At 46.8% G+C, this 24,339-nt stretch overlaps 1 protein-coding gene across 3 annotated transcripts in view; it reads left to right on the top strand.

The window, feature by feature from the left end:
• Positions 1-683: 683 nt before the first annotated feature.
• The window catches only part of LOC118503565 (3-hydroxy-3-methylglutaryl-coenzyme A reductase), a 30,204-nt gene continuing 6,548 nt past the window's right edge, over positions 684-24,339 (top strand). The window contains exons 1-2 of one of the 3 annotated variants that reach the window (XM_036036979.1): positions 684-775; positions 14,739-16,229. In XM_036036979.1, the coding sequence (XP_035892872.1) occupies positions 15,917-16,229 (313 nt within the window). In that variant the 5' untranslated portion in view covers positions 684-775; positions 14,739-15,916. Of the gene's footprint in view, positions 2,027-14,738; positions 16,230-24,339 lie in introns of all 3 variants that reach the window. The other 2 variants (XM_036036978.1, XM_036036977.1) reach the window with 2 other exon arrangements.

The following is a 24,339-nucleotide window of genomic DNA, read 5'->3' as shown; positions in this document are numbered from 1 at the left end:
GTGCACACGGAACGTAATGCGACCAGTTTTTGAAGATGCTGCAGATAAAACACAATTGAAATGCAAAGTGCCCTTGCTATAACAACGACAAAGCAGGAAATAAGACTGGTTGAATTGCAAATTGCTTAAAATCGTGATCTTCTGTCCACAGAACATTTCATAACAAATGAAGCGCGGAAGAGCGATCAGTTTGGAGCGAAAGTTAAACGATTTGGATTACGTTTGCCTATTTCCCTTTTGTGTTCGCTGGGCATTCTTCATTGGCCAAGATGATGAAACAAATTAGATTTGACAAATTGGTAACTTCCAGGTACAAACTTAACTAACAAACCAAAAGAATTCCCATCTTACTGCGAAGTATTCAGCAAACGCTAGCAACGTATTTAAAATGCTTGGGGATATCTGACCCCTAAAGCGTATTTGTCGTAAAGTCCGCACATGGAATATTTGCAACGAATCCATACCACTGTGCAGCTATTTTTTTAATGTGTGTATCCATTTGCTCTATTTAATAGACACTTAAAATTAAAGTAGAATAATTGATAATTTGCCCTGTAAGTCGTTCCTTTTTGTAAATTTTCTAATTTATTGCGGATTTTTGGATTTCGTTTGTCACCTTGTCAAGGCTCGTTGTACCCGAGGTGGATAAGCCCTTCCACACAAGGTGTATAGAGCAAAAGCAGTCTCTCTTTCACTCTCCCTGTCTAACTCTCTCATTCCGTCTGTTACTGTTCGGAAAAATGGTAGTTTTTCCTGTGCAATCAATTACTAAAAGGTGAACAACTTAATTCCTTAACAATGTTAGCTCGGAATTCGTTAGCACAGTGGTAGAACAAATGTGTCCCGCTTATAGGGAAGTGCAGATGAGCGTCCGCCAAATGGGCAGCATCGTTCGTCGGACTTAATGTTCCGACGGGGTTTCGGTAGGTGCACCTTATCCCCACAATTCAGTGCACCCGTTCGTAGAGCGGACCAAAGTTGCAATGGATTTCATGGGCCATTCATTCGTTGGCGATTGGAAGGAGCGGCTATCGCGTTTCGGTGTTCAGAGTGAGCTGTGTCTTGCGAAGCTAATTCAAGTTCCTAGCGCGTCTAGTCGTAAAGTGTTTCGCCGCCCACCCGTATCGTCGACGTGCGTGTCGAGTGGAGTGTGGTGAGCTGTCTGTTTTTTGGCTGGCAGAGCGATTTTCCTTACCGCTTCTACGTACAACACGGAAGTGAGAAGCTTAGTATTCGAGAATCGCAAAAGGGTTTTAAGCTATCGCGATGCAACGCGCGACAAAATACCAGACGTTCCAGACTGTGATTCGTTTTTAGTGTGATGTGCATTTAAGAAAACAAATCTCCCAGTCCGCTGAATCGTAAATCCACACCACTGGCCTAAATATTTCGCAGTGAAAGTGGATTCGAATCCATCTCGAACGCACGCTGATTGGCTACGCGTGTGTTTTTAATTCATCATTCCCGAATGGTGCAAAACATTGTTCGGTCGTGAAAATCACAACAAAGCCCTGTCAAAAAGGGCCAGAACAAACGAGTGAAGAAGAGTAGTGCGAAGAACACACCGTACGCAAGTGTCAAAAGTGCAGTACTAGAACGAATGAATGGGCCGCTGTTGAATCGAACGGGATACTTTGTAAAGCGCGAGCGAGCCAGCCTCTGCCGATACGGGTCCAGAACAGCAGCTGCGAAAGCGAGAGCCCAATACTGCTGAGCGAGCGCATCCCATGTGCTAGATGCGAACAGTGTCAAACGGTGACAGAAGGACAGAGCAGGACAGGTGAATCTGTGGTTACAGCTGGGCGAAGAAAATTGTCTGCATAATCACACCGAGCAGTAGCAGAGGAATCCACTGCCGACCGACGACAATACGGCCGTCGGACCCCGATTCATCCTGCTGCTGTTTCCGTTTCCCGTTTGGTTCTGTTTCTGTGTTTACGCAAAATTTGTCCCGCGTCCTGTCCAGTGTGTTATCGTATTGCTTTTCTCGAATCTTCTCATTCGCCGCAGCCCAGGATTCGCTAAGGTAAGAGCAGCGCCCCTTATCATCTGGTTGGTGCCGCAACGATTCTTTCGTTCATCCCTTGCTGCACGTCATATCTCCCCCACACGTCCCCCCCCCCCCACCCGTTTGCTTTCTAATCCCTTCCACCGGTTGTTTGCAAGCGGTAAGTTGACCTCCCCATCCGCGTGAACGTTTGGTACGAATGCCCACACGGCACGGCACGATTACTCAACGCAGCCAGCCTCACAGAGTCGTCCAGCTGATGGTGAGGAAATCGCGCTCTCCATCCTTGCGATGCTGGCTGGCCTTGTGTGTCCGTGGTCCGCGCAGTGCAACACACTGGTACTGATGGCGAAAAATATTCGCGCCATCGTCATTGCAGATTCCCATCGGCGGAGGACAGCATACCTGTACTGTCGAAACAATGGGTATCTCTCACTCCTTCTCAGCCCTCCACGGGAGGAAAAGCGTCATGGATGGCGCGTGACACCGTGCCGAAGATTTACGCTCTTGGCTCACTTCACTCACGGCGGTGACCTCTTCTATTGCATCATATTGCACCACTTTGTGAATTTCGGGTGTTTTAATGTGATTCGTTTGAACAACGCCTGGGAACATGGCTTGTATTACGGACAGGTTTCAAATTGGTGGAGCTAGCACTCCTGAGCGTGATAAACATAAACTTTTCCAATATATCCATCCCAGATTCCGTATCAATTCTTCTTGCACAACCAACAAACAAGCAGCCTAGGTTTGTAATACTTTTTTCTAAGCTTAACAAGCAATTTAAGGCCAGGCCGTTCTTCATGAATAAAAAAATAAAATAAAAACAAGCTCTTTAAAAGTCCCATCAAGCATATAAGAGCTTTGTGAGTTCTTTTTTTTGTACTTATCTTACATGTAGCTCCTGCTATAAGCTTATCAAAAACCTCAATTTTTATATCATTCGTGCGTATGTCGCTCAAGCACAAATAGTGATGTGAAAACTACCATGAAATCTTAAATATGATATTTTATATTTATTTTTCCGGCCTGTAATTGTAGCCAATGTCCAATAACTTTCTATTTTTGTTCTGTTTTGGTTTCATTTTCAATTAATTCGAACAATTTTAATTAGCTTAATAAAAACCCAATAAGCGTTAAACCGAACCGATTACTTATCGCACGGCCATGCGCTCCGGAAGTTCATTCCAAGTATCCACAAGGCTTGCAGCAGAGCGCAATAACCAACCTGTCTTGAGTTGTCGGAATAGGTTATTGCAGCGCATTTTCGTTGGCTTCGTTCCAAATTCAATAATGTATCGGATGTGTGTGTCCACTTGAGCCTCTTGGCGCCGGTACGGACACTGACACACTCGTTGCGCGTACCAGTTCCGGGTACCGTCGGGCAATTCTCCAAGAAACCAGTCGTTCAATCAAAGTTCAAGATGTACCCATCGATTGTTTACGCTCCGTAGATTGGAAACTACGACCCACGAACGAACTCCCATTTGAGGTCCGTGCCACGTGGAGCAAGTGCAAGGAAGAGCGATTGAGCGCTTGGATAAGGTCTGGGACACGATCACGTCCACTGACCACGGGGCGTGTATATATAACAGAAGCGATCCGGATGCGGAACCAACGTTACCAACAGCGCCGGTGACGCAATAATGAGTCGGAGCAGAGCCGTCTGAGCAACAAACAATAAGCCGAAAGCAGGGTGGAAAGGTGATTAGCATAAATAGATCATTTGAAGTGGATATTCCAAATGCGCTGGTAACCGAAGGAATACAAAATACCTTGCCGCGCCGGTGATACAATAATGCCAAGCCAGCTTTTATCGCTATCTGTAATCACTGCAGATTCAGATCCAGTTGGTAGAAGGATTTCGTTCACCAAAAAAAAAACTCCCTCTCTCTCTCTCTTTGTCCAACACGGATATGGCATCTTCAGTTGATCGTACACCGATGAGCATTGCAGTTTCCTTTATGGCATAAGGATCGGTTGCTAGTGGCGCAAAAAAAAAGCGCCTAATCAACAATAATCAAAACAACGCGCGTTTGTACCGTTACTGCGCTACCACCACCCCGCCGCTATCGCCCAATTACATCACCGTGTGCGTGTGCGAAGCACTGTCGTTAAAGTTTCGACCACTTGGAGGCCACATTTTGATGCGCGACCGTTGAGCTAGACGTGTGCACCACTTGCTTCTTTCCGTAGCCGCAACGTTGCTGTGCCGAACCGCGTGAGTGCGTAGTTGGGTTTAGCGATCGATCGATTGTCGGATGAGATAGAGCTGACCGTCGGTGAGACAAAGTTTACAAAGTCTGGCTCAAGCTTAAGCATTCGGGGAGTTTCTTCGCCAGCGTGCCAGCGTGACTTGTTTATAGGATGCTCTACTGCAGCACCTCCCACTGCACTGCTCAGGTCGGAGCACACTAGCCATAGGCTTAAACCGGCCGAGCATGATGTTGTGCGAATAAACACACACTCGCTGAATAACAAGTTAACATTTCATATTTCATCCCTAATCTGGCAGTTTGTATGCAGATTTCGTTTGGGAAGCATTTGTGATCAAAAACCTTAAACAGCTGCTGGAAGCTGTACTGTAGCCAGTGCCTCTCTTTAGCTGTTACGATCACGAACGGAACTAAGCGCTTGAACAATTATTAAAAGGTGTGATTACTTAATGCTTTATCTTATCAGCCTGTTGAAGTGAATCCCCAATCCATTGCAAGTGGATACTCTTCGCACAGTTTAGCTTACTATCAAGTGCAACCATATTTGTCCAACACCTGTAATACACATTTGGTTTTATTTTCGGCTTTGATCGTACTGCAATACCCATTTTCGTACAGTGTACTGTTTTATCAACTCTTTTGCTCCATGCTGTTCAATACGTCATGCAACAAGGAGCGTGCCTGTACACTCGGGCACGTTTTGGGCCATGTGAGGAGTGAAAAGTAAAAGTGAGTTTTAATGGTGTGCGCTGCGTACGGTTTCGGTTTCGGTACTCCTTACGCCTTTTCGTTTCCTTCGCTTTATCAATCAATCATGACTAGCGGTACAAATTGTGGTTAATGTTGCGGACGTATAGTTTGCGAGGAAGCTTCATCGTATGGTAGAATAACGAGATATCGAGTTTCTAAACTGGGTTGCTCTTGCATTAGCCATCAATACAGCGATGATGATAAGATAACTGGATTTTCCAGGTCCCATACTGTATTAATGTGAAAGCTTGCGGCGGAATATTAAAAATCCTTACTCAGGCGTTGTGTCTAACCTATGTTATAGTTAAATGTTCTGAATGCTTTTATGAAATAATCTATTTCTCCTGATGTTCTCGACAACCTCAAGAGGTGTTGGCCAGCCTTATTACTGGCTTCCATGACTAAGTTTACCCGTAGCTGAATACGGGGAGGCAACCCGGTCGGGATTCGAGCCGTATTAAGACCTGCGTATCTACCGAATATTCTACCGGACCACCCCAAGGTTTTCTAGCCTATTTATTTTAAACAACATCCTCAATGTTCCGATTTCTTTTTTATGGCGCATAGCTAATAGAAATATGTACAGGAGAAGATTTGCGCCCGAAGTTGTGGAGTAGTTTTCTGGATTAGGTTCTAATTTAATAATCCCAATATTTCGAAAATTAGGCATTTCTTTGATCAACATAATCTGAAAAACATGGCTTGAAATTTGCAAATTTAATTGTATATTGACTTGTTGTCTCTTCATAATATATGTGGACTGCTCGTAAAAAATGGTTCCTTCTTTTTGAATCAAATCCAGGAAGTTGGTACAGCGTTGAAGTATTGTTGAACCTTTTTACAAGGGCTTAGCCATCTCACAATTTTTCGATTCATCGAAAGTAAACATTTTGCAAATCTTCACCAAATGGAAACCCGAAACGTTTCCAGCACCCCGCGTGCAGGAGGAGAATGCTGAGTCGAAGATCCCATTATACGGCAATAGAAGGCTCTGCCAAGATTGCATCGCAATCGATTGCTGGCGAAGCGTGCAATCAGTGCGACTCGCGAAGAGCAACAAGTAAACAAATACACACAGACGGCAAAAAAAAAGCTGCATTGCACACAGCCAAACTGGTCTTGCTGCTGGTAGTATCATTTGAACGTATCGGTGCTTTGCTGCACTTGCTGCCTTGCTTGGTCGGTTTGTTTAGCCGCTTTCTTGCTCGTGCTAATCGGTTGTTGCGGATGACCAGAGTGGCACGGCTCGGTTGGTCTATTCCTGCTTTCTTGCCGATGGGAACCGCAAGGGTACGTTGGGTGTGCGGGCTGCTGGCCGTAACATGGCTGACTTGTTTTACCGAAACCTCAAGCGTCGCGGTTTGGCAAGGTGGTGGAAAATCGAAGCAGTAAAAACGAAATATGTATCGGGCGCTGGTGTTAAATTACGATTAACCAATGGCGCTGGTGGGAAGAGGAAAAGACCGTACCAGCTGGGTGGCGTACCTGATCGTTGCGCTAGGCACACGCGCATCAGGAATGATCCTCAGGTGTTTGCCAAGCGAACGACGGCCATATTCCGTACCATTGCGCGTTTCCCACTCCCGTTCGACGCTGGTTTGGGTGCTTGGCGGTCTCGAAACTGTCCATCTGGCGACATTGAGCGTTAGGATATCACGCACACCAGCCATACCTCCTCACATGGCTACGATCACATACGACCCCCCCGCATGTGGGAAGGGGTGTGAATCGTTTCGGGTTTTTTGGAGGTTGGATCTCTCTCACCAGAAGCCTGGATGGGGGTCGCAGAAGCTGGGAGGTACGACCGTGCGCGGTTACGCAGTTGTTAATTTCAAACACACGCGCACACACGCACCGGGGGTGTAAGATCAAATGCACTGTCACACAAACACACATCCTTAAACCGCGAGCGCGCGTTCGGATGGCTGACCGGTTTTTGGTGGCACCGGGCGTGCAGGGATGACGAAAAGTAGCTCACCCAGCGGTCACGACGAACACTGTTGGACGGGCGGGGCAAAACTTGAATGAAAATGACGATCGACATGGTAAAATGGCAGCGGGAGGGTGCTGGAGAGGCTGGTGAACAACCACCGGAATCAAAGTTGCGGCAATGTTTCGCACAGGATTGTGCGTCTGTGTGCGAGGGCGCAGTTTTGCATGGACATGATAAAAGAGCAGATAAAGATTCGGGTGTAGAGTTGGGGGAGTCGTCACGTATGCGGTGGTGTGAGGTGACGTTGTGGGGTTCGTCCGAACGACGGTCGGTGTCAGTTTGGAGCCCACAGCATCTGATCAAATGACTCGGAACGTAGCATATGTCGTAAGGGGTTTGGCACCTAATCCGTACGAAAGTGAAGACATTGTTTGGAATGTGTTGTGTTGTAACTATTTGCTTTGTGTGTGTGTGTGTTGGTTTACTATTATTAGAACAACATTGGCATTGGAATCAGGTTTTGGAGAATGTAGTTCAAACAACAACAAAAATCTCTGCTCAAATATTATTCATTGATTTTAATAATTCAAATTATCAGCTCCGCTAACAATGCCATCAGTTGGCCAACATTTCACCAATAATTTCCCACAGTCATTTTCCTCTTATTAAATCAAGATTATGTCTAGAAGCATGTTTGAGCTTCCATTTGAATGGCGGCTAGTTGATGGATTAGCCCCGCTTAAACATCAACCCGCACATTCTTCCGTTCCCGCCGGCATTACTCACCCTTGACGGATGTCATCGGCCAGAGAAGTGATTTAAGCGAGCGGATTCAAAACGGCTGAAAGCACCCGACTCCTTCTGCTCCCTCTTCCGCCTGATACCTCTCGCGGTCTCCGCGGTTACGGGTGACGTAACTTTCACTTTCTTGGCGCGATCCGCCATCCCAACGTGTCTTCCTTTCGCGTACAGCAGCTGCGTGTGTCGGTCGCCCCAGCGAATGCAACCGCGCCTCTCATTGTCACTGTGTGCCCGCTTGTATCGAATATATATTTTATTTTGTCATTAACAATTGACTTGCGGTGCAATTATACAGGGATGCTGATGATTTAAGAGCTTGCCACGCCACGTCTACGCTGACGTGCAATTTCCCTGCCCTCCAGATGTCGTTCAAAAACTGTTGTCTATTTCCCTACCCGCTTAAAAGCATTCGCTTTTGTACATCCGTAGCAGTGCTCCACCTGTGTGTGTGTTTTTTTTCTCCCCTTAGGAAGGGCTTGAATGGTGGAATTGTCTCTTTCATCTTACCGGTCCTCGGGAGAGTGAAAAGTAGGACGGCATCCCAACAAAAATGGCGCGTTGGGCCGATGACTCCCGGGGCTGGCAATAATGCGGTAACTAATATATTCACGCGGTGTAGTCACGCGCCATATACCGATCTCTGGGTAAAATTGTGACAAATTCGTACCTCCTGGAGGGCGAGACGAGAGTTTACGGTGTTTTTGTTGTTCATTGCTTTACGAGCTGTAAATTTTCGGCTTTGGGCTGTGGCTTGAGGCCTGTGTCAAACATATGTATTAGCATTGCGATACGGATAGCGTTTTAATTTGCATTTCGGATCGCATTAGCGTTATTTATTTCCTGCACCTGAATGCGGATCTTAATTGGCTGCCAAAGAACTACAATCACCTTTAATTCCAACAGGCCAATCCTACTACTACAGCTATTGTGGTGACGCAGTTTGTTTTGGATGCGCCTTGCTTTACCCTCTTGATTCCTGCCTCCAGCGCGTCATTACGGACAAATCGTTAACATCCTGGGTAAACGTCGGGCAGGGCGCTTGTCGAATGCGAAAGAGACATGAAGCCACGACACCGCTACGGCTTTCGGAAACCAATAATGTGGGTCATCAAAAGAGTTTCACTTTTTCGAATTTTGCGCGGCACTTTCTCACCGAACGGGACGAACGGATACGGACCGGATTGACTGTTGCCGCGCTGATCGAGTGATACACAACGCAGCCAGACACACATACCGGGGAAAAGCAAGCGGGAAACGGTGCCGTCCGTAGAGAGGAAAAGCAAGCCCACATACATGGAGTACATCGCCCCCGAGGCTACCTGGGAGAGAGGAGGGCGTCTGTTAAATTTGTTGTTAATCGTTGCGTTGTCGGCCACCGGGGTCGAAGACGATCTTGAAACCGAGTTCCTAGTCCCGGCCGTGGCTGGTGGACGCTCTCTTTTGGAATGATGATAAAAAAAAAACCCAGCGGCATTTTATATCACGTGGGGAAAACTGTGTGCTGGCGCGTCCGGGTGTTCGGGGGCAAGATCCGAAGTAGGTTATTAAGAGCCACTCGTTCGATGGCAGTGAAGTGCGTTGAAAGTGTGTGTACCCGAATGCTTGAAAGCCATCGGCAGTGGGGGAGATCGACGGGCCATCCGTTGCTTCTGTTCCAGTGAGCTTTAATTTAGCTGCCATACGCACCGCCAGTGACAACTGTGGCTGGCATGTCAGGCACAGATAGCTTTATTTTGGGTTGGAACTCTGGCTCCTTCTCACCGTTGAGATTATTTGTTTTCATTTCGATTTTATGCTGAACCTTGTTTGGTACCGCCGGTGGAACGGGTTTTCGGTGCCCGGTACAAACTGGCCTAGCAACAGTGTCCACAGCACACACACCGGGGAACTTATGCTAGTCGATCGATTCGTAACTTTTTTAGGATATTTTTAAATTACCTTCTCCAGCAGTGGTACGGTTCGGTTGGACCGATTCCATTGAGAGCAAAATCTTCGCCATTGCGTAAAGCTGACCTTCGTTCTCCTTTTACCGCAACTGGAGCGATATTCGAGGCAGCTCCTGAAGCTGCTTCAGTATGTCCCGGTGTTAAATTTACCCCCCTTCTCGCGCCCAACCCCGCGCGTCTGGTTGTTTCTTGCTACCTATTGGATAACACCTTCCTTTTCGGAACCTTCAAAAGAGTGCGGTGCGTTGCGGTGCTTCGTTACCAGCCACGGTCGATTAAGATGGTTGTGCTCGTTTATGCTACACTTTCAAACACGATCCAATGATTTTGAATCTCAAAAGGGTCGTTTCTCGCCGCTAGTACATCTGTTCTTCGTCAGCAGCCTCGTATTTGAAGACCCGACCCGGGGAGAGTAACCCAGTGCCCTGTTTGCCTTCAAAGGTCCCACGGAACAGCCTTAGCCCTGACTGTGGTGCCTCCGCATTTCTTGCATCTTTAATCCAGTTTCACTTTCCATTCGACATCGTCCACCATCGTTCATGATGCTCCAATCCCTGACCGTTAGGAAGGCTGTCCACGTGTTCGGTGGCTGCATTTTCCGACCAACCTTCACCAGCGCTCAAGGAGGACCTGGCCAGTGCGTGACCGTAGCGAAGGATCGACACATATGGCGTAACGTTTTGATCTCGCATCGCTGACACATCTGCACCATCGCCGCCACCGATCGTTTCCTAATCAGCTCGAAGATTCGTTCGAATGACTTATCAGCGGTTAAGGCGAAACCCATTCTTCATCGGCATGCAAATTTCTTCCCCCGAAAAGACATTGACCCTCTTTCCCGTTAAGGTAACCGGTTGGGTGAACAAGAAATAAGGGGGTGGGGGGGGGGGGAGGGGAATGCTGTAAATGTGTTGAAAAATGTCCAACCCAAAAAACGACTCACTGTGATCCGTTAGCTGCGCTGGAGGAGACAGAGCGTAGTAGAAGCAACAAAATGTTGGAATTCATGTTGCTTCGCTGGTCAATAAAAATTCAAATGATTCCCCACACTATTGCTTCATTGCGCCATCAGCCTTCAATCTCGGTGTCATTGATATTTCTGTGATACTGAGCGGAGGAAAGCTCAGAAGCACTGGAGAAGTTAATGCGTCGCCTACGATAAGGCACCAGGCAGCGACAGTTGTAGGGAAAGATTAGTCAACTTCAAGCGAACCTGCTACATCCGTTTGCCGAAGCACTGTAAGGAATTTTGAGAAAAGCATGACAAATGATGCTTAGATTTGTACAACCGACCGTTCACCTGCTATATGGCTCCGACGGGATGTCTACAGCAGGAAAAATGGTTGACCAAAGTTTATTAAAAAAAGATTTTTTCATACCGATTCTCGTCATTTAGCGCGCGAAGCTGTTAAACGGCCATACGAACTGCTTGTGTCTAGTGGAACGTAATGTCAAAGCCAGCAGTACAACGCCCTCCCTAGCGACAATCATAATGGAAGGTCATGATCGTGGTAGCTTGCGAGGATGATGCTTTTAGCACATCCGACAACCAGTGCTCGTATCCATATTCATTCATCTAACGAAAGTTATCAGTCAGATTTGATGAATTCACAAATGGAAAGTGGGGGGGACTTAAAAAGCATCGTAAAAGCAAACGAATGTCAAGTAGGGCCACCAGGCAAATTATTAAAGTATGCTAGACAATCGGTCAACTAGGACATTAGGGAGAAGACGAAGCACACCCATCGGTGAGTAAACATTACACGTCGCGCTGCCGACGGGTGTGTCCAATGGGCAAATGTTCCGGAGGTTTATGCCGAGGTTGCTTTACCTTGCCGAAATTGAACAATCGGGGATGGGTAGAAATCACCTGCCCGGGGGTGGACCGATCGTCACCGTCATTGTGGGTCCGAGAGAGCAGTAAGCAACGCGCCGATCGCGGTCCATTAGTATTCCTTTGGTGATCCGCAAACGGGGTAGTCGCGATCGTTTATTTGCCTTTTTCAGCAAGCTGGTTCGAGTACGTCATCCCAACGTCTACCATCTACGAACAAATGCGTGAAAAGAAATCCCTAAACCCATGTGCTCCTAGCGCGCAATCGTTCATGGTCGTATCCGCATAGCATCCACATAGTCTAGCAGATCCACTCACGCCTGGATACGTGGGAATTAGGAGCTTCTTTAAAATTCTCGCTCAAGTTGACCGGTAACCGGTTTTTTTTCCGGGGTTCTGTTAAGCCTGGTTATTCGCAGGCCTCAAAGATAAGGAAACACTGGCACATGGACACTTTTTTCATTAACATTAATTAGAGAACTTGTCAATGACAGGAGACGTTTATGAATCTGTACTTCATCTGATAGGCGCGTAAGATTCTTATTGCAGTTTGACGTTCCATCCTCTACGATTCCTCAATGGTGTGATGATTTAATTGTAGTGCTTCCCTCACCACCCAACGGAACAACCTACTTTCCATGATGCATCGAAACCAGAAGTGTAAATATGATCAGCTGTAACTTTTTCTCCTTAGTCTGCATGGCTCTTAGTATGGTCCTCTTATGTCTCACGCTGTACATGTTTTTGTCCATAAATCCGGTGTGTAACCACCGTCTAGCCAGCGTGTTTATCGTTTTGTTTCGTTGTTGTTGCGCATCGTGGTAATTATTTTATTTCGACAACTTTCCTCACACTCAGCGAGACAAGCGCATACAAACATTGCGTTCACTTCAGACACTTTTCTAGCTCTCCGGTGTTGTTTTATAGTTGTCGTCTGTCTTAAGATTGTTAGTCGATTATGAGCGCGACTGCCAAATTCTTCCAGAAATCGATACCGCGTTCGATCGGACGCGTTCTCCGTAAGCGATCGAGTGAGGCCGCCCGCCAAGCATCGTTGGCAAAGGTCCGACTTTCCAAAGGTAAACAAACACGGTTCCGGCTTGCGCCCGCAACGTAAACAACTTTGATGGCGATTCTAAACGGAAACGGTGCAACGCGGCGAGGAACCTCCCTTTTTCACCTTCCAATCAGCGAGCGAGGTGCAAGTTCGAGGTGAAAGCGCTTTGCTAAAACAATTCGATCGGCCAGCAACAACACCAGTATCGGCCAGGCCATGGCGTAGGCGTGTGGCAACTACGGGTTCTATTTTTGGTAACGTTTAGCACGACTTGCAATTGTGGAGTGATTGATATGGGAAAAATTATATACACGCATACTTGTTTTCGTGAGAAATCCACTAGATGCACGTCTGTAACGGCTGGCGACGGTAAGCTTGATGTTTGAAATCGAGAGCAAGCAAAAAAAAACACGGTAAATATATTTACGTCAGCGTTGATTGCGTGCTGGCTAATTGGAAACTGTGACGAACCAGTGTTTCTTGGCAATTAGGGATTAGCAGGAACTCATTATCGAATAACGCCGCCGCAAAGATCTTCTCCGGGTTTGGTACATCGGATCAGTAGAGCTTCTTGAAGTAGCCAGTAGCTAGGCAAACTCAAAACAGCAGCAGCAGCAGCACTGATTTTTTTGTGACAATGCAAATCGTAACTCACTCAAGAATATAAGCGCGCCTGTAGATATTATCCAGCCGGTGCCCGCATACCCCACCTGCACCTTATGACGGCTATAAAGTGTAAATAACATTCTAACAGAGCGAAATTGGTTCAATGTTGTTGCAGGCACATTTCGAATGAATCATTCGCTGTTGTTTTGTACAAAAGCCAATTTTTCTCACTGCCACTTTGAAAAGGTTTGTTTGTTTTGGAATGTCCGATCGGTTCACCATATGGTTTCAGTATCGAATTTTATTTGCCGAAAAGGTGAGGAAGAGTTTTGTTGTTTCGATTGTTAATACAATCGGGTCTTGAACTCATAAATACCATTAAATTAAAACGTCTCACCACAGTGGTGTTGAGAAAAATTATAGGTCAATAGATAGGTCAATTTTAATATTGTTTAGTGTTAAGCAGATGCAGAGATGTTTGCTATAAAGAAATCAGTGTACAGGAGTACACTTAACGGAAATAGTCTTGGGGAAGGTAGTTGCATTTCATTCACCATTTTACGCAATTGTGAATTGTTAATTAAAAAAACAAATGTATGTTAATGTAAGCAGCGTCTGACATAAGAATCTGAGATGTAATCTGTAAGAGCCGTAATCTCTGTAATGTATGTCGGTGTTACAAAACTAGCGATTAACGATAGCATGCGTATCTAGTCGAGTTGACTAAATCTACGAACTTAATAATTTGCCCCAACTCATTCGGTTCCATTCGGGTAAATGGAGACAGGAACCACATAAAGCTAAACTGTGCTTAATAGCGATGTATCCGCATGGTAGATCGCGGCTCGTGTTGGAGGCGACAGGGCAGGCACAGATGAACCGATGCCAAACTTCCGCAATAGGCATATGTCATGTGTGAGCACTTCAACAAATATTGGTCCAATCGCAGCGCGAAGGTTGCAAGACCACCGTGACAGAAACGTACGCCCGTACGCTCTCAGGTACCACCCCTGGGTCTGCCAGACCATTTATTTAAAAGATGAGTTAAGCACACTCGTCGCCTAGCTGCTTCTTCAATACGGCTGTACGGATGTTACACGGATACGTGCGTGCTGCGTTCGTGCTTGTTGTGGCCTTGTGCATGGCGTCCCACCAACTGATTGAGACCGTATTCATCAATGAATGTACTACGGCGGTGTGTGTGTGTTATCTAATGGTTGCTGCAACGCTCCAGGACGATCATGTGTAGGATCGTGTTTCTTTTTCGGATTTCAGTCATCGTGTCTCGTTTTTTACATTATAATAAATCATACTTACAATCTCTTCCGTCTGCTGACAGTATTGGCAATGAATTTATTTCGTAAAACGCATGGTTTTAACGAAATTTTGTTAGTCTTTTTCAATGGTTAAGAGTAGCAGGGAAGTTCCTTTAAAAGCTGAAACTCCATTTGCATTTGTTTGTGCATTGTAACAAAATAACGATGAATGAAAGCTCCTATTTTAAAGTTTTCACGGAACATACCACATCCATCATGAATGTCCACGCTATGAGCGCTAAAAATATTTTTATTTTCCCTTTTTTTTCAGCAACTCCATTTCGTTTTCCATAACTCGGCGACGATAAGCGCACAGAAAAAAAAGCGCGGGAGAGAGAGAAAAAAAGAACACCAGACAATAGAGATCATCAGCATCTACCATCCCGTTTTGGACCACGCGGGCAAAATCTGACCGACGGCGGCGCGACATACCCGATTGGCTGGAAAAGCGCGACACGTGAAGCCGCGAATGGTGCACTGGGAAGCAGAAAGAAAGAACATCCGACAGTAACGGGCGGCAGCAATCCGTTCGTTCCTGACGTCATCATCAACGCTCTCTGCTCTGCTGAAAGGCAGAAGGCTGAAGATATCGCAACCGCAGGCTCAGTCTCATCGGAACCGTGCTACGGTGAAGAAGTGTGCACCACGTTTGTCTCCGTCGCCGGGTATCGTGTCTGTTGGTGGTGGTGTTGTCCGTTGCTTCGCACAGAGATCAGCCCGTTTTCACGCACGCACGCACGCATGCTCGTTCGCGTACACAGTGACATACCTGCCTGGCGGCTCTCAAGATCGCGCTCTCAGTGAAACCTGTCTCTTGCGCTATCGCTCGGCGTATCGAGAGCCCGGATGTGAGAACCGGCCGTGTGGCGGACCACCGAATTCGAATACCGAAACCCAAATGTCCCCGGTGGGGATGAACCGTGCCCACTACTGCCGCCAGCCCCGTCGTGTCGTCGGGTGTTAGCCGAGAGAAAGAGCGCACCAGAGCGCAAGGGAAAAGCGTAGAAAGCCAGAGTAGTAGCAAAGCGTGTGTGCCGTTGTGCGAGTTTACCATTTCCGGTTCAAAGCTCAATACGATCCTAGTGCTTCTGGTCTTGGTGGGGTGTGTTTAGTACGGCTGGAGTCCAAAGTCCAATGCGCCATGCAGATGATTTTCTAATTTTATACTGTATTCAAGAGGACCTGTTCGCATTCGCAGCCGACAGGTTTGCCCGCTAGTAGTAGTGCGTGGATGTGAGTGAGTGATCGTTGGCAGTAGTTCGGCGTGCAGTGCATCGGGTGTGAACGTCAGGCACTGTTTCGTCTTCCTGGCCCTCGGTGGTCTTCCCGTCCTTTGTTGAAGATTTAAGACAAAGGTCAAAGCCACGACCCTACGGGCACGTGTGTATCGTGCCGCGGTACCGAACCTCGTACGACAGACTCGACTGCATCTACCGGTCCGCAGCAACCATGCGTCTCGGACGATTGTTTCGCGCGCACGGCGAATTCTGCGCCTCGCACCCGTGGGAGGTGATCGTGACGTTGGTAACTGGCGCGGCCTGCATCCTCTCGCTCGACAAGGGCACCGCCGAAGCGACGCAACAGCCGTCCAATGTTGGCGGACGCTACGATGCCCACCGTACGGTCGACGTGCGGCTGTGCGAGGAAACCGAGCGAACCATCATCGACATCATACTGATGATGGTGGTGCGCGGTGCGGCCATCCTCTACATTTACTATCACTTCAACAATCTACAGAAGCTCGGATCCAAGTACATACTAGGTAAGTAACGCTGTTTTGGTACCAAATTATGTATGACATGCAAAACGACTGGAGGCAGTATCTTCCATTAGCCTGCGCGATCCGGAGAGACCAAGTCTTTGGATGACTCTTACAGAGAAAACGAAAACAGAAAATCCAAACTATCTGCCTACTCTGCCTGATGCAATTTATTGATGGAATAGATTGATTTTAACCTAGAAAATTAAACCGGCATTAGCGATGCCATAAAAAAAAACTTTAATCGCTGTGAGACCTTCTCCGGATTTGGGTCTGCCCTTTGAACAGGCCAGCCAGCGTGCGTTCAAGATCTCGTTCGATGTTGTTGCGCCGCCGTAGCTGATGAGTTCGATGTTTTCTCTTTTCTATCGCACCGATTGTGCATACACCACACGTCATTGACCTTCTTCCCGCCGCCGTTTCACTCAGATGCATTTTCTCGGCGTTTGAATTTGTTTAATTTCCATGCCGCTCAAATTGGGATGAAGTATCAACTATCCGCCGATGAGGTCTCTCGCTGTTGTTTCCAAGCGCCTGCCGAAACCGAATGGAGCCGATAGTCACGGCGGCGGCGGCGGCTGCTAAGAAAGTTTGTGGCTGTGTGTTCGCGCGCTCCTATGCTCGTTCCACCGATTCGGGCCGATTTCCGTTGCCGTTGGGGGTAAACGGGTAAAACAAGATGGAGCAGAATCGGGGCGAGATTGAACGAACGCAGTGTATCATTTGCTTATGGTGTTAGATGGTATTTAGCACCCTGGGCTGTTGGGGTTTTTGGTGAGCTTCTTCGCAACAGCCTGCCTGAGCTGTCCGTGCCCTCTAGCGCGGTCCGCGCTTCGATCGCCGGTTTATGGTCAACCGTGGAAATTGGACCGAACCCGTACCCGATGAGAAACTTTCGCGGCCACCAAAACTGGCGTTAAACGATTAAACCTGATTTGTAGATGGATAAAAAAACGGTCAAGGTTCCGTTTTGTAGGAGCGAAACGTTTGTGAAAATCTTTATGCAGTCTAAGAAAAGCTTCGAAACCTGAGGAGATTATAAATATGAAGTTTTTGGTATGCATAATGCAGTTGTTTAAGTAATGAAGTTACTAAAACGTATAATTGTTGTATCAAGCATGTGGCTTGCATGCTCGAGACTTCAGCCTCTTCGGAGAAAATGCTGAACGCGAAATGAGTGGCTCCTTTATTTGCGCAAATAATTATGAATAATTTACGGTGAGCCCCCCCACACATTGCTTCAGATAGTCAAATTTCCGTTCCGTAACAGCAGATAACCAGTTTCGGAGCCGGCTGGTTAGCCAACTCTGCCCTTTAAGCTTGATCAATACCACCACTCACGCGGTCATGCCATTTTGAGCGCACAAAAAGTTCACTGCAGACAAGTGAAAATCCAACCATGTGACACACTGCCCGATTGTCCTCCGGCTGCGGAAACTGTGGCTCTTGTGGCAGCATCTCCGCTCAACATGGATTGCGCGTCGGTTTGCTCAACAGACAACAGCTCCTCCGTCCCGGCGGTTTGTTTGCGATTGCGATTCTAGCAGCACTTGAAACTACACTCTTATCGAAAGCATTAATCAAGGTTTATCGCGTGTACGAATCTCTCTAGCCGATTTCCTAACCGAGCGCGCTCGGCCGGCTGTGGAATGTTGTGCCACCAAAGGGGCGTTCCGTTTGCATATGGTGTGACATACCAAACGGTGTTCCGTTGCCCTTCCGAGTATCGTGCCCGGCGCCGTACCACATCGGGAAGGAAGTCAAGGGTAGCTGCATGCTAGGGCGCATAAGTTTGCGATCGCTATTAGTAACGCTAGCAGCCAGCAATCTACCCGCTTACCGTCCGCAGCCTCAGCCAACTGCTCAATCAAGTTCACAGCCATGCTTGATGGAACGTAGCGCAGGAAGAGATGTTCCACCCGGTCCCTTCGGTCCGTGTCCCGTCCCTCCCCAAAAAAAGGGGTAGCAATTACGGTGACGACCGGTGACGATGCGCGACCTGTGATGATCTTCTTCCATCATACACTGGCTGCAGCGACCTTCATGAGCGAGCGACCTCTCGATGCAACCAGCTTAATGCAGCCACGGTCGAAAGCACCGGACTCGATCATGGACGATCGTGCGTACTTCGTTCTGCAAAGAACTTGTGCACACAGCCCGTGCAAGTAGTACGGGCCACACCCGGCCTAGGTGGCTCGCCGCGCGAAGTGATCGTCGAGAGTTTTTGTTTTATCGCGCCGTATCAGCGATACAACCAATTAAAGAGGGCCCGTAAGATCACGGACATCCAACAAAGAAATCAGAATGGTGACGCTTATCCCCCCACCATATCTTGGCCACCAAAACGCGGGGATTTATTTCGTGTGAATAACCCTGACGTTTGGGTGTATTGTTTATCTTAAGACGCGCTACGCCGGTATGTACGTTAGCGGCTGTGCGTTACACAAAGAGCCCCCGGTCGCGCAACACCATTCGACATTAATATGCTATTTGCGTAAGCATAAAATCTTGCATTCTAGTGCAGCACTAACTCATAACCTGCTGGTGTGTGGACTCTGCCAGTTCAAGGACAGCCGATCCTTTCCACGCCGATTTGATTGTGGAAGATGCGTGAAGAACGGGCAACAACAACAAACCTGTTTCATCTTTCCTGATTCTTGGTGCTTGGATTTTCCAGCTATTTTCCCCCGCGGGTATGCTTCAGGGTGGTTAACACAGCGATGCAGGTGTCAATGACGTCAAACGGGCACGACAAAGATGTTTTAATCGCAGGTCAATGCTATTGCGGAAGAATGTCCGATGAGCGTTTTGCTTTCCTTTTTATTGCCTTCGGTTGTCAGGAATAATAATGGTGTTCAAGATAATATCTTACTTTAATACCTATGAATGCCTGTGGCGTACTCCGTGCCAGGTGTGTGAGCAGTGATGATTCAAGAACTAGAATAGCTGCAAGTGCTCCCAAGCGGCCAAAAGATATCCGTGCCCTTTTTGTTCTGTTGTGCTTCTCTTTGGCAGCCTAGCAATAACTTATGTCTCCTTGGATGGGATCAAATTTTATCATACTTCCGCGAAGTGTTCTGAACAGTGGGGCCGTTTGTTTCTAATATATTCGCCGACTCAAAATTTAAATAGGCTCCACGAACGCTCGACTCCCCGTGTTCCAGACAAACACAATCAGGCCTGGTGCTAAATGACGCAAATGGAATGCAAAATTTCGCATAATTTGCATAGTTTTTGAGTTTTGGTGGGGCCATTGTGGGGCAAAAATGTAGTAACATAACGTTCTCCTTTCGATTTTGCTGAGACGAATTGTGTCGTATCTTGCCCTAAGAAAAACAAATTTAAAAACTTTATTTAACCATTCATTCTGACTCCGGTGAGCCAACAGTACGTTACACTGTTATCCACTGTGCATTTATATAAATGTTTGTCCGGTTGTTTTCGGTGCGCTTCAGTCGAAGCAAACCCCCCACATCACAAACTGCGCTTAGACAAAAAGAGCATAATGGCCTAGCCTAGCCTTTTTTTTACATAATTCACAGCATAACTAAGTTTCAACGCGGTTCGCACGCACGTTTCGAAGGAAGAAATTCAAGCTTTTAAGTACATTACATCAATGCAACCATCTACTACGACTGATGTGTGCTTGTATATTGGGTGGTGGGTGGTTGGCGTGATGATTGATTGTTCGAGACTGGTTCAGCTTGCGTTCCTTGAAGGGGTTCCTTGACGACGGAGTCGCACCACGCTAGAGAATGGTTTCACAAAACAACAACTCACTCGAAGGAAAAAAAATTAACCCTAAATCGTGCCATTCACTTTGCGTCCTCTTTCGTTCCTTTTTACTTAATTTTTTTGTTTTGTTTCTCCGTATGTATGGGAACACGTGGTGGGATTTGAAGCATGCTAAATCGTGCCCATTTCACTATCGTTCCCGGATCGGATCACACAAATGCGGGCCTGCCGAGCCGTGGCCGGTCGTGGCTTCTTCTTCAGGTCGAGTGCCGATCCGTTTCGCAACCGTTGCCCCATGACGTCACTAATGACAACTAGCGTTTTACGCTTTCTTTGGGCGCACACCGGGGTTGTAAATGAACACACATCTTGCTGTGAGATGAAAAGCAATAAGCGACCATCCCAAAGCCAGCAAACAGTGGTAAAGTATCCAATTTTAATTGCTCCACTATTTGCTCGATCGATATGCTCGTACCGCTTATGTCATACGGTTGCAGCCGACAGTGTGTAGCAGAAGCTACAGGTTGGTTGGTCGTAAAAAAGTGAAATCTAACACTCAAAAAAACAAAAAAGAGCCCATTTAATGGTTCGGATGGATGGGCGAATAAAATGGTCACCATATGAAGCGGTGGTTAATAAAGTGGTGCGTGTGAATTAGTGGTGCGCTTCGCGCTGACGGTATCGTTGAAGTCATCGGTTTTGCCTGCCGCTCATCATCGTCGAAATGTTGCCCGCCGCTGGAGGGTTGCCCTCGGTTTGTGGTTAGAGAAATGTAGCGTTTCGCGTTAAGGAAGCGAAGACTATGGCATAATTGATCGCACATAATACACACGATCGTTATGCATAGTGTTCGCTTCGCTCAAGGGAATTCTCTTGGTTTACCTATCGATGAACGATGGCTGTCGGCCAGACGGAGAGCTCATTATATAATCTGATTCTTAATGCATGCAAATATTCGTGTTCACGTTCGCGCTGCCAATAAATAAGTAAATTGATTTTTGGGATCTGTTAAATTCCTTTGGAGACTGAATGGGAAATGTCTGGCAGACGCAAAGTACCCAATAGAGAGAGAGAGAGGGTGCGTTTTGTGACGTGCTATAAACCGGTTTAATTTCGTGTTCTTCTGATGCTTGACGTCACAAACTGTGTTACCGAGCCTCGGACGATCTTATCGAAACTTTATGTTTTCTGGTTTACAACCATGCTGCATTTCTGATCTTTTTGGCAGGATTTATATCGTTCCTTGTGCGTCATTTTAACGATTTTAATCAGATGATTTTGGGTAACGTTAACGCAGGACATAAAATAAAAAGCAGGCTAGCTGTTTTTAACGTACAAATCGATGATTGATGTGAATAATTATGCTATCATTTTTACTGCAAGATCGTGCGCAAAAGCCCGATCGTTCGGTGATAGATCCGATAGTACCATCCACGAGCTGCAGCTTCTTACCATGCAACACATTGGTGTGTGTGTTTCTGTGTGTGCCACCGGTAAAAAGAGTCTCGATGCAAAACCGATGCAACGCATACCTCTAGCATGCACGTGAAAAGGGAGTCATTAAGCGCCACAAAACAAGGTCAACCAACTTGCAGCGTGTGCATGTGTGGCTCGGTAGAGTTAGGATGCTAAACGATGTGATAGTGTTGGTGGTGGTACCCTGATGCACGTGTGGCATTCGTATATTACACCAACAAAAAATGACCCATTCGCGATCACGATCGCGACCCGATCGATTGATCGATCCGGGCGGGTGTGGTGGACAAAACGTTCGGGCGGTACAGCAGCAGCAGCAGCAGCAGCCGGTGTGCACCAAACGATCACGCGCACGATTCACTGACCCACTTTAAATATGGGGCCACCATGCTTCCCCACATGCTTTACGGGGGGGGAGGGATAGGGGGGTGGGAGGATCGGTGGTTTGTTCGCTACTTCGCTTAGATCAGTTCAGTGGCTGGCACCTTTCCAAAGCTAACGCAAAATCAATCCGAAGCCTACCGTGTACGCGTACCAGCCCGCGCAATATCTCGCCAAGACGCGAAGCTCGCTTTTACAGCAAGCGTTTGCTTTCGTATGCACGCATGTTTAGGATCGTCTCTCTCTCTGTATTGGTGTTGCAAATGCCGTTGCTGCCACTGCATTTGAGGTCATTGGATTGTGTGTTATCGAATTCGTATGGTCAAATAAAATTCGGAAAAGGAACCGGGTCGCCAAGAGCGGTTATTAGTCGGGTGAAAAAAAAAACCCCGGGTGAATTTAACCTCAAATTAGACTTCCGGTTTGATTCCAGCGGATGAACTTTTTTTTTTGCTTGTTTGTGGTTTTTTTTTTGTTGCTTTTTCTTATGAGCGCTTTCACCCTTGCGATTGTTTAAAGAGGAATCAAGACGGGTGGTAGTTGTGGGTGATGGTTTGTAAACGCATTCATGATGCGCGTTAGAAGATGGTGGGCCGGCAAGACATTGACATTCCGTGTCATATGGCACGACATTTCGTGTCTATGACACAGATTGCTCTCAATTCTATGGGAATGTTGTATTGCTTCAGTAGAAACCACTTAAGATCGGTTCACTTAATGGAATTGTAGAGTAAAAATCAGAATCCAGTATTATTAATTTTTAGATTTATCTCCAAGTGGTCTTAAATTGAGTAAAGATTATTATCAGTTTTGAACCACTTAATTTCAAAAAGCAAAATATTTTTGGTCTTTACTGAAAGTATTTGTACTGGCAGCTTGAACCTTTCACACGATCTGCTGACGACTTTAACAAAACGAAGTTAAAAGCAACCATGTTTTTAACTGAACCTAGCCGCTGAGATCCTCATGTAACGAACGACATCGTTGATTATCTTGTAGATACAGTTTCTTCCAATCCCTGATTACATTTGCCGATCATCTGCCACGAGACAGAGTATTTATATAATATTTATTATACGATTGTCACGTCTGCACTACAGAGACTTGCTTCCTTTATCTTTATGTTTTCTAAATATATTTCTAAACCGTTTCAAACAATCCTTAACGAATAAGAATATATCGCAAAAATGGATGTCTTCTGTAGGCATAAACAAACGCATCGTTTTAACGCAACCTCCCGAGGACGCCCTCTCATGAAGTACACGCATGACCGGTTTCTACCAGTCCATATTACGCGCTGATTAAGGGTGTTTTTTTTTTGACTAAATTTCTTTAACAACAACAAGCGACCACCTTCGCCTTTGGTTTACCCCGCTCTCTCTATCTCTCCGTTGGTCTCTCTCTCTCTCTCTCTCTCGAACGGTATCGCTGGTGTGTGCTGGTCGCGTCTCCGAAAAACGAGTATTTGCGGAGAAAGTAACTACCGCGAACCGGCGTGCGCGCATCGCCGCACGCGCGCGCACCCTCACAAGCGGGCCACACATTCCGCCAGGCAGGCGAGGGCACACGGTTCGAGCTGTGGCTGCGATGTGTACGTTTGTTTTCTATATTGCGTTAATTGCGTTTGCGTCCCGCAACATTTTTGGCCACTTTCGGAATATGCTTGCCCGAGCGAACGCGTGTCCCATCGTCGCTTTCTTTGCGTTCGTCTGCACGCACGAAGCACGAAGGCCATGCCATTAACGCATGGTTAAGCACACGACCACTCGCTGCGGGCTCTGTAGTTGCGTGGCTCAACCAATGCATCCCCGACAACGGTAGATGCGGCAGTATCTTCCGGATTCCGCGCTGGGAGTAGCAGCATTTCCTTAAAAGCTTTCAATGCGGATTGGTACGCCCTGGCTGTGGCCCGGCATGAACTCTAGCGCGCTACTCGGTTTGGTAAGCGATACGGTGCTTCAGCGCTACATTACATGCGGACAGACATGTACGAAAACGGGTATATTTTTTATAGATACCCAAATCATTAAAATTTTTATTAAAATAATTTGAGATGCTATTTGATCACTTAACACCAACAGCAGTTATTGGATAAGATTAGAGAAATAGGACGATATTACATACACAAAAATTCGCCCATATGCCTTTAGGTTAAGCATACTCACTTAACGTCATATTCTTCGTCCGTTCTTACCAACACCACACGCCACACAAACCCCGAGACACTAAATCTGCTGTTGCTGCTGAATATGGATGAGCGTACAGAAGCGCTGTACGCCGGTTGCAATAATTTACATGACCACCTCTGCAGCTGCAAGTGATCATAATCTGTCCGCCGAACCAAGAGCCGATGGGCGCTTGGGTTTTTCGTTCCCTTAAACTTTCGGCCCCATTTTCGACAAAACAAACCAAACATTACGGGCCCAGTAGACCCACTGGCCGTAAATTGTTTGGCCGTGGAGTGACCGTGAAAATCAATCTAATTCGTTACGTTCGTGATCGCTTTTCCTTTTTTTTGTTT

Source organism: Anopheles stephensi, chromosome 2 (assembly GCF_013141755.1).
Source record: "Anopheles stephensi strain Indian chromosome 2, UCI_ANSTEP_V1.0, whole genome shotgun sequence".
NCBI classification, from domain to species: domain Eukaryota; kingdom Metazoa; phylum Arthropoda; class Insecta; order Diptera; family Culicidae; genus Anopheles; species Anopheles stephensi.
This window is presented reverse-complemented; position numbering and strand designations above follow the sequence as displayed.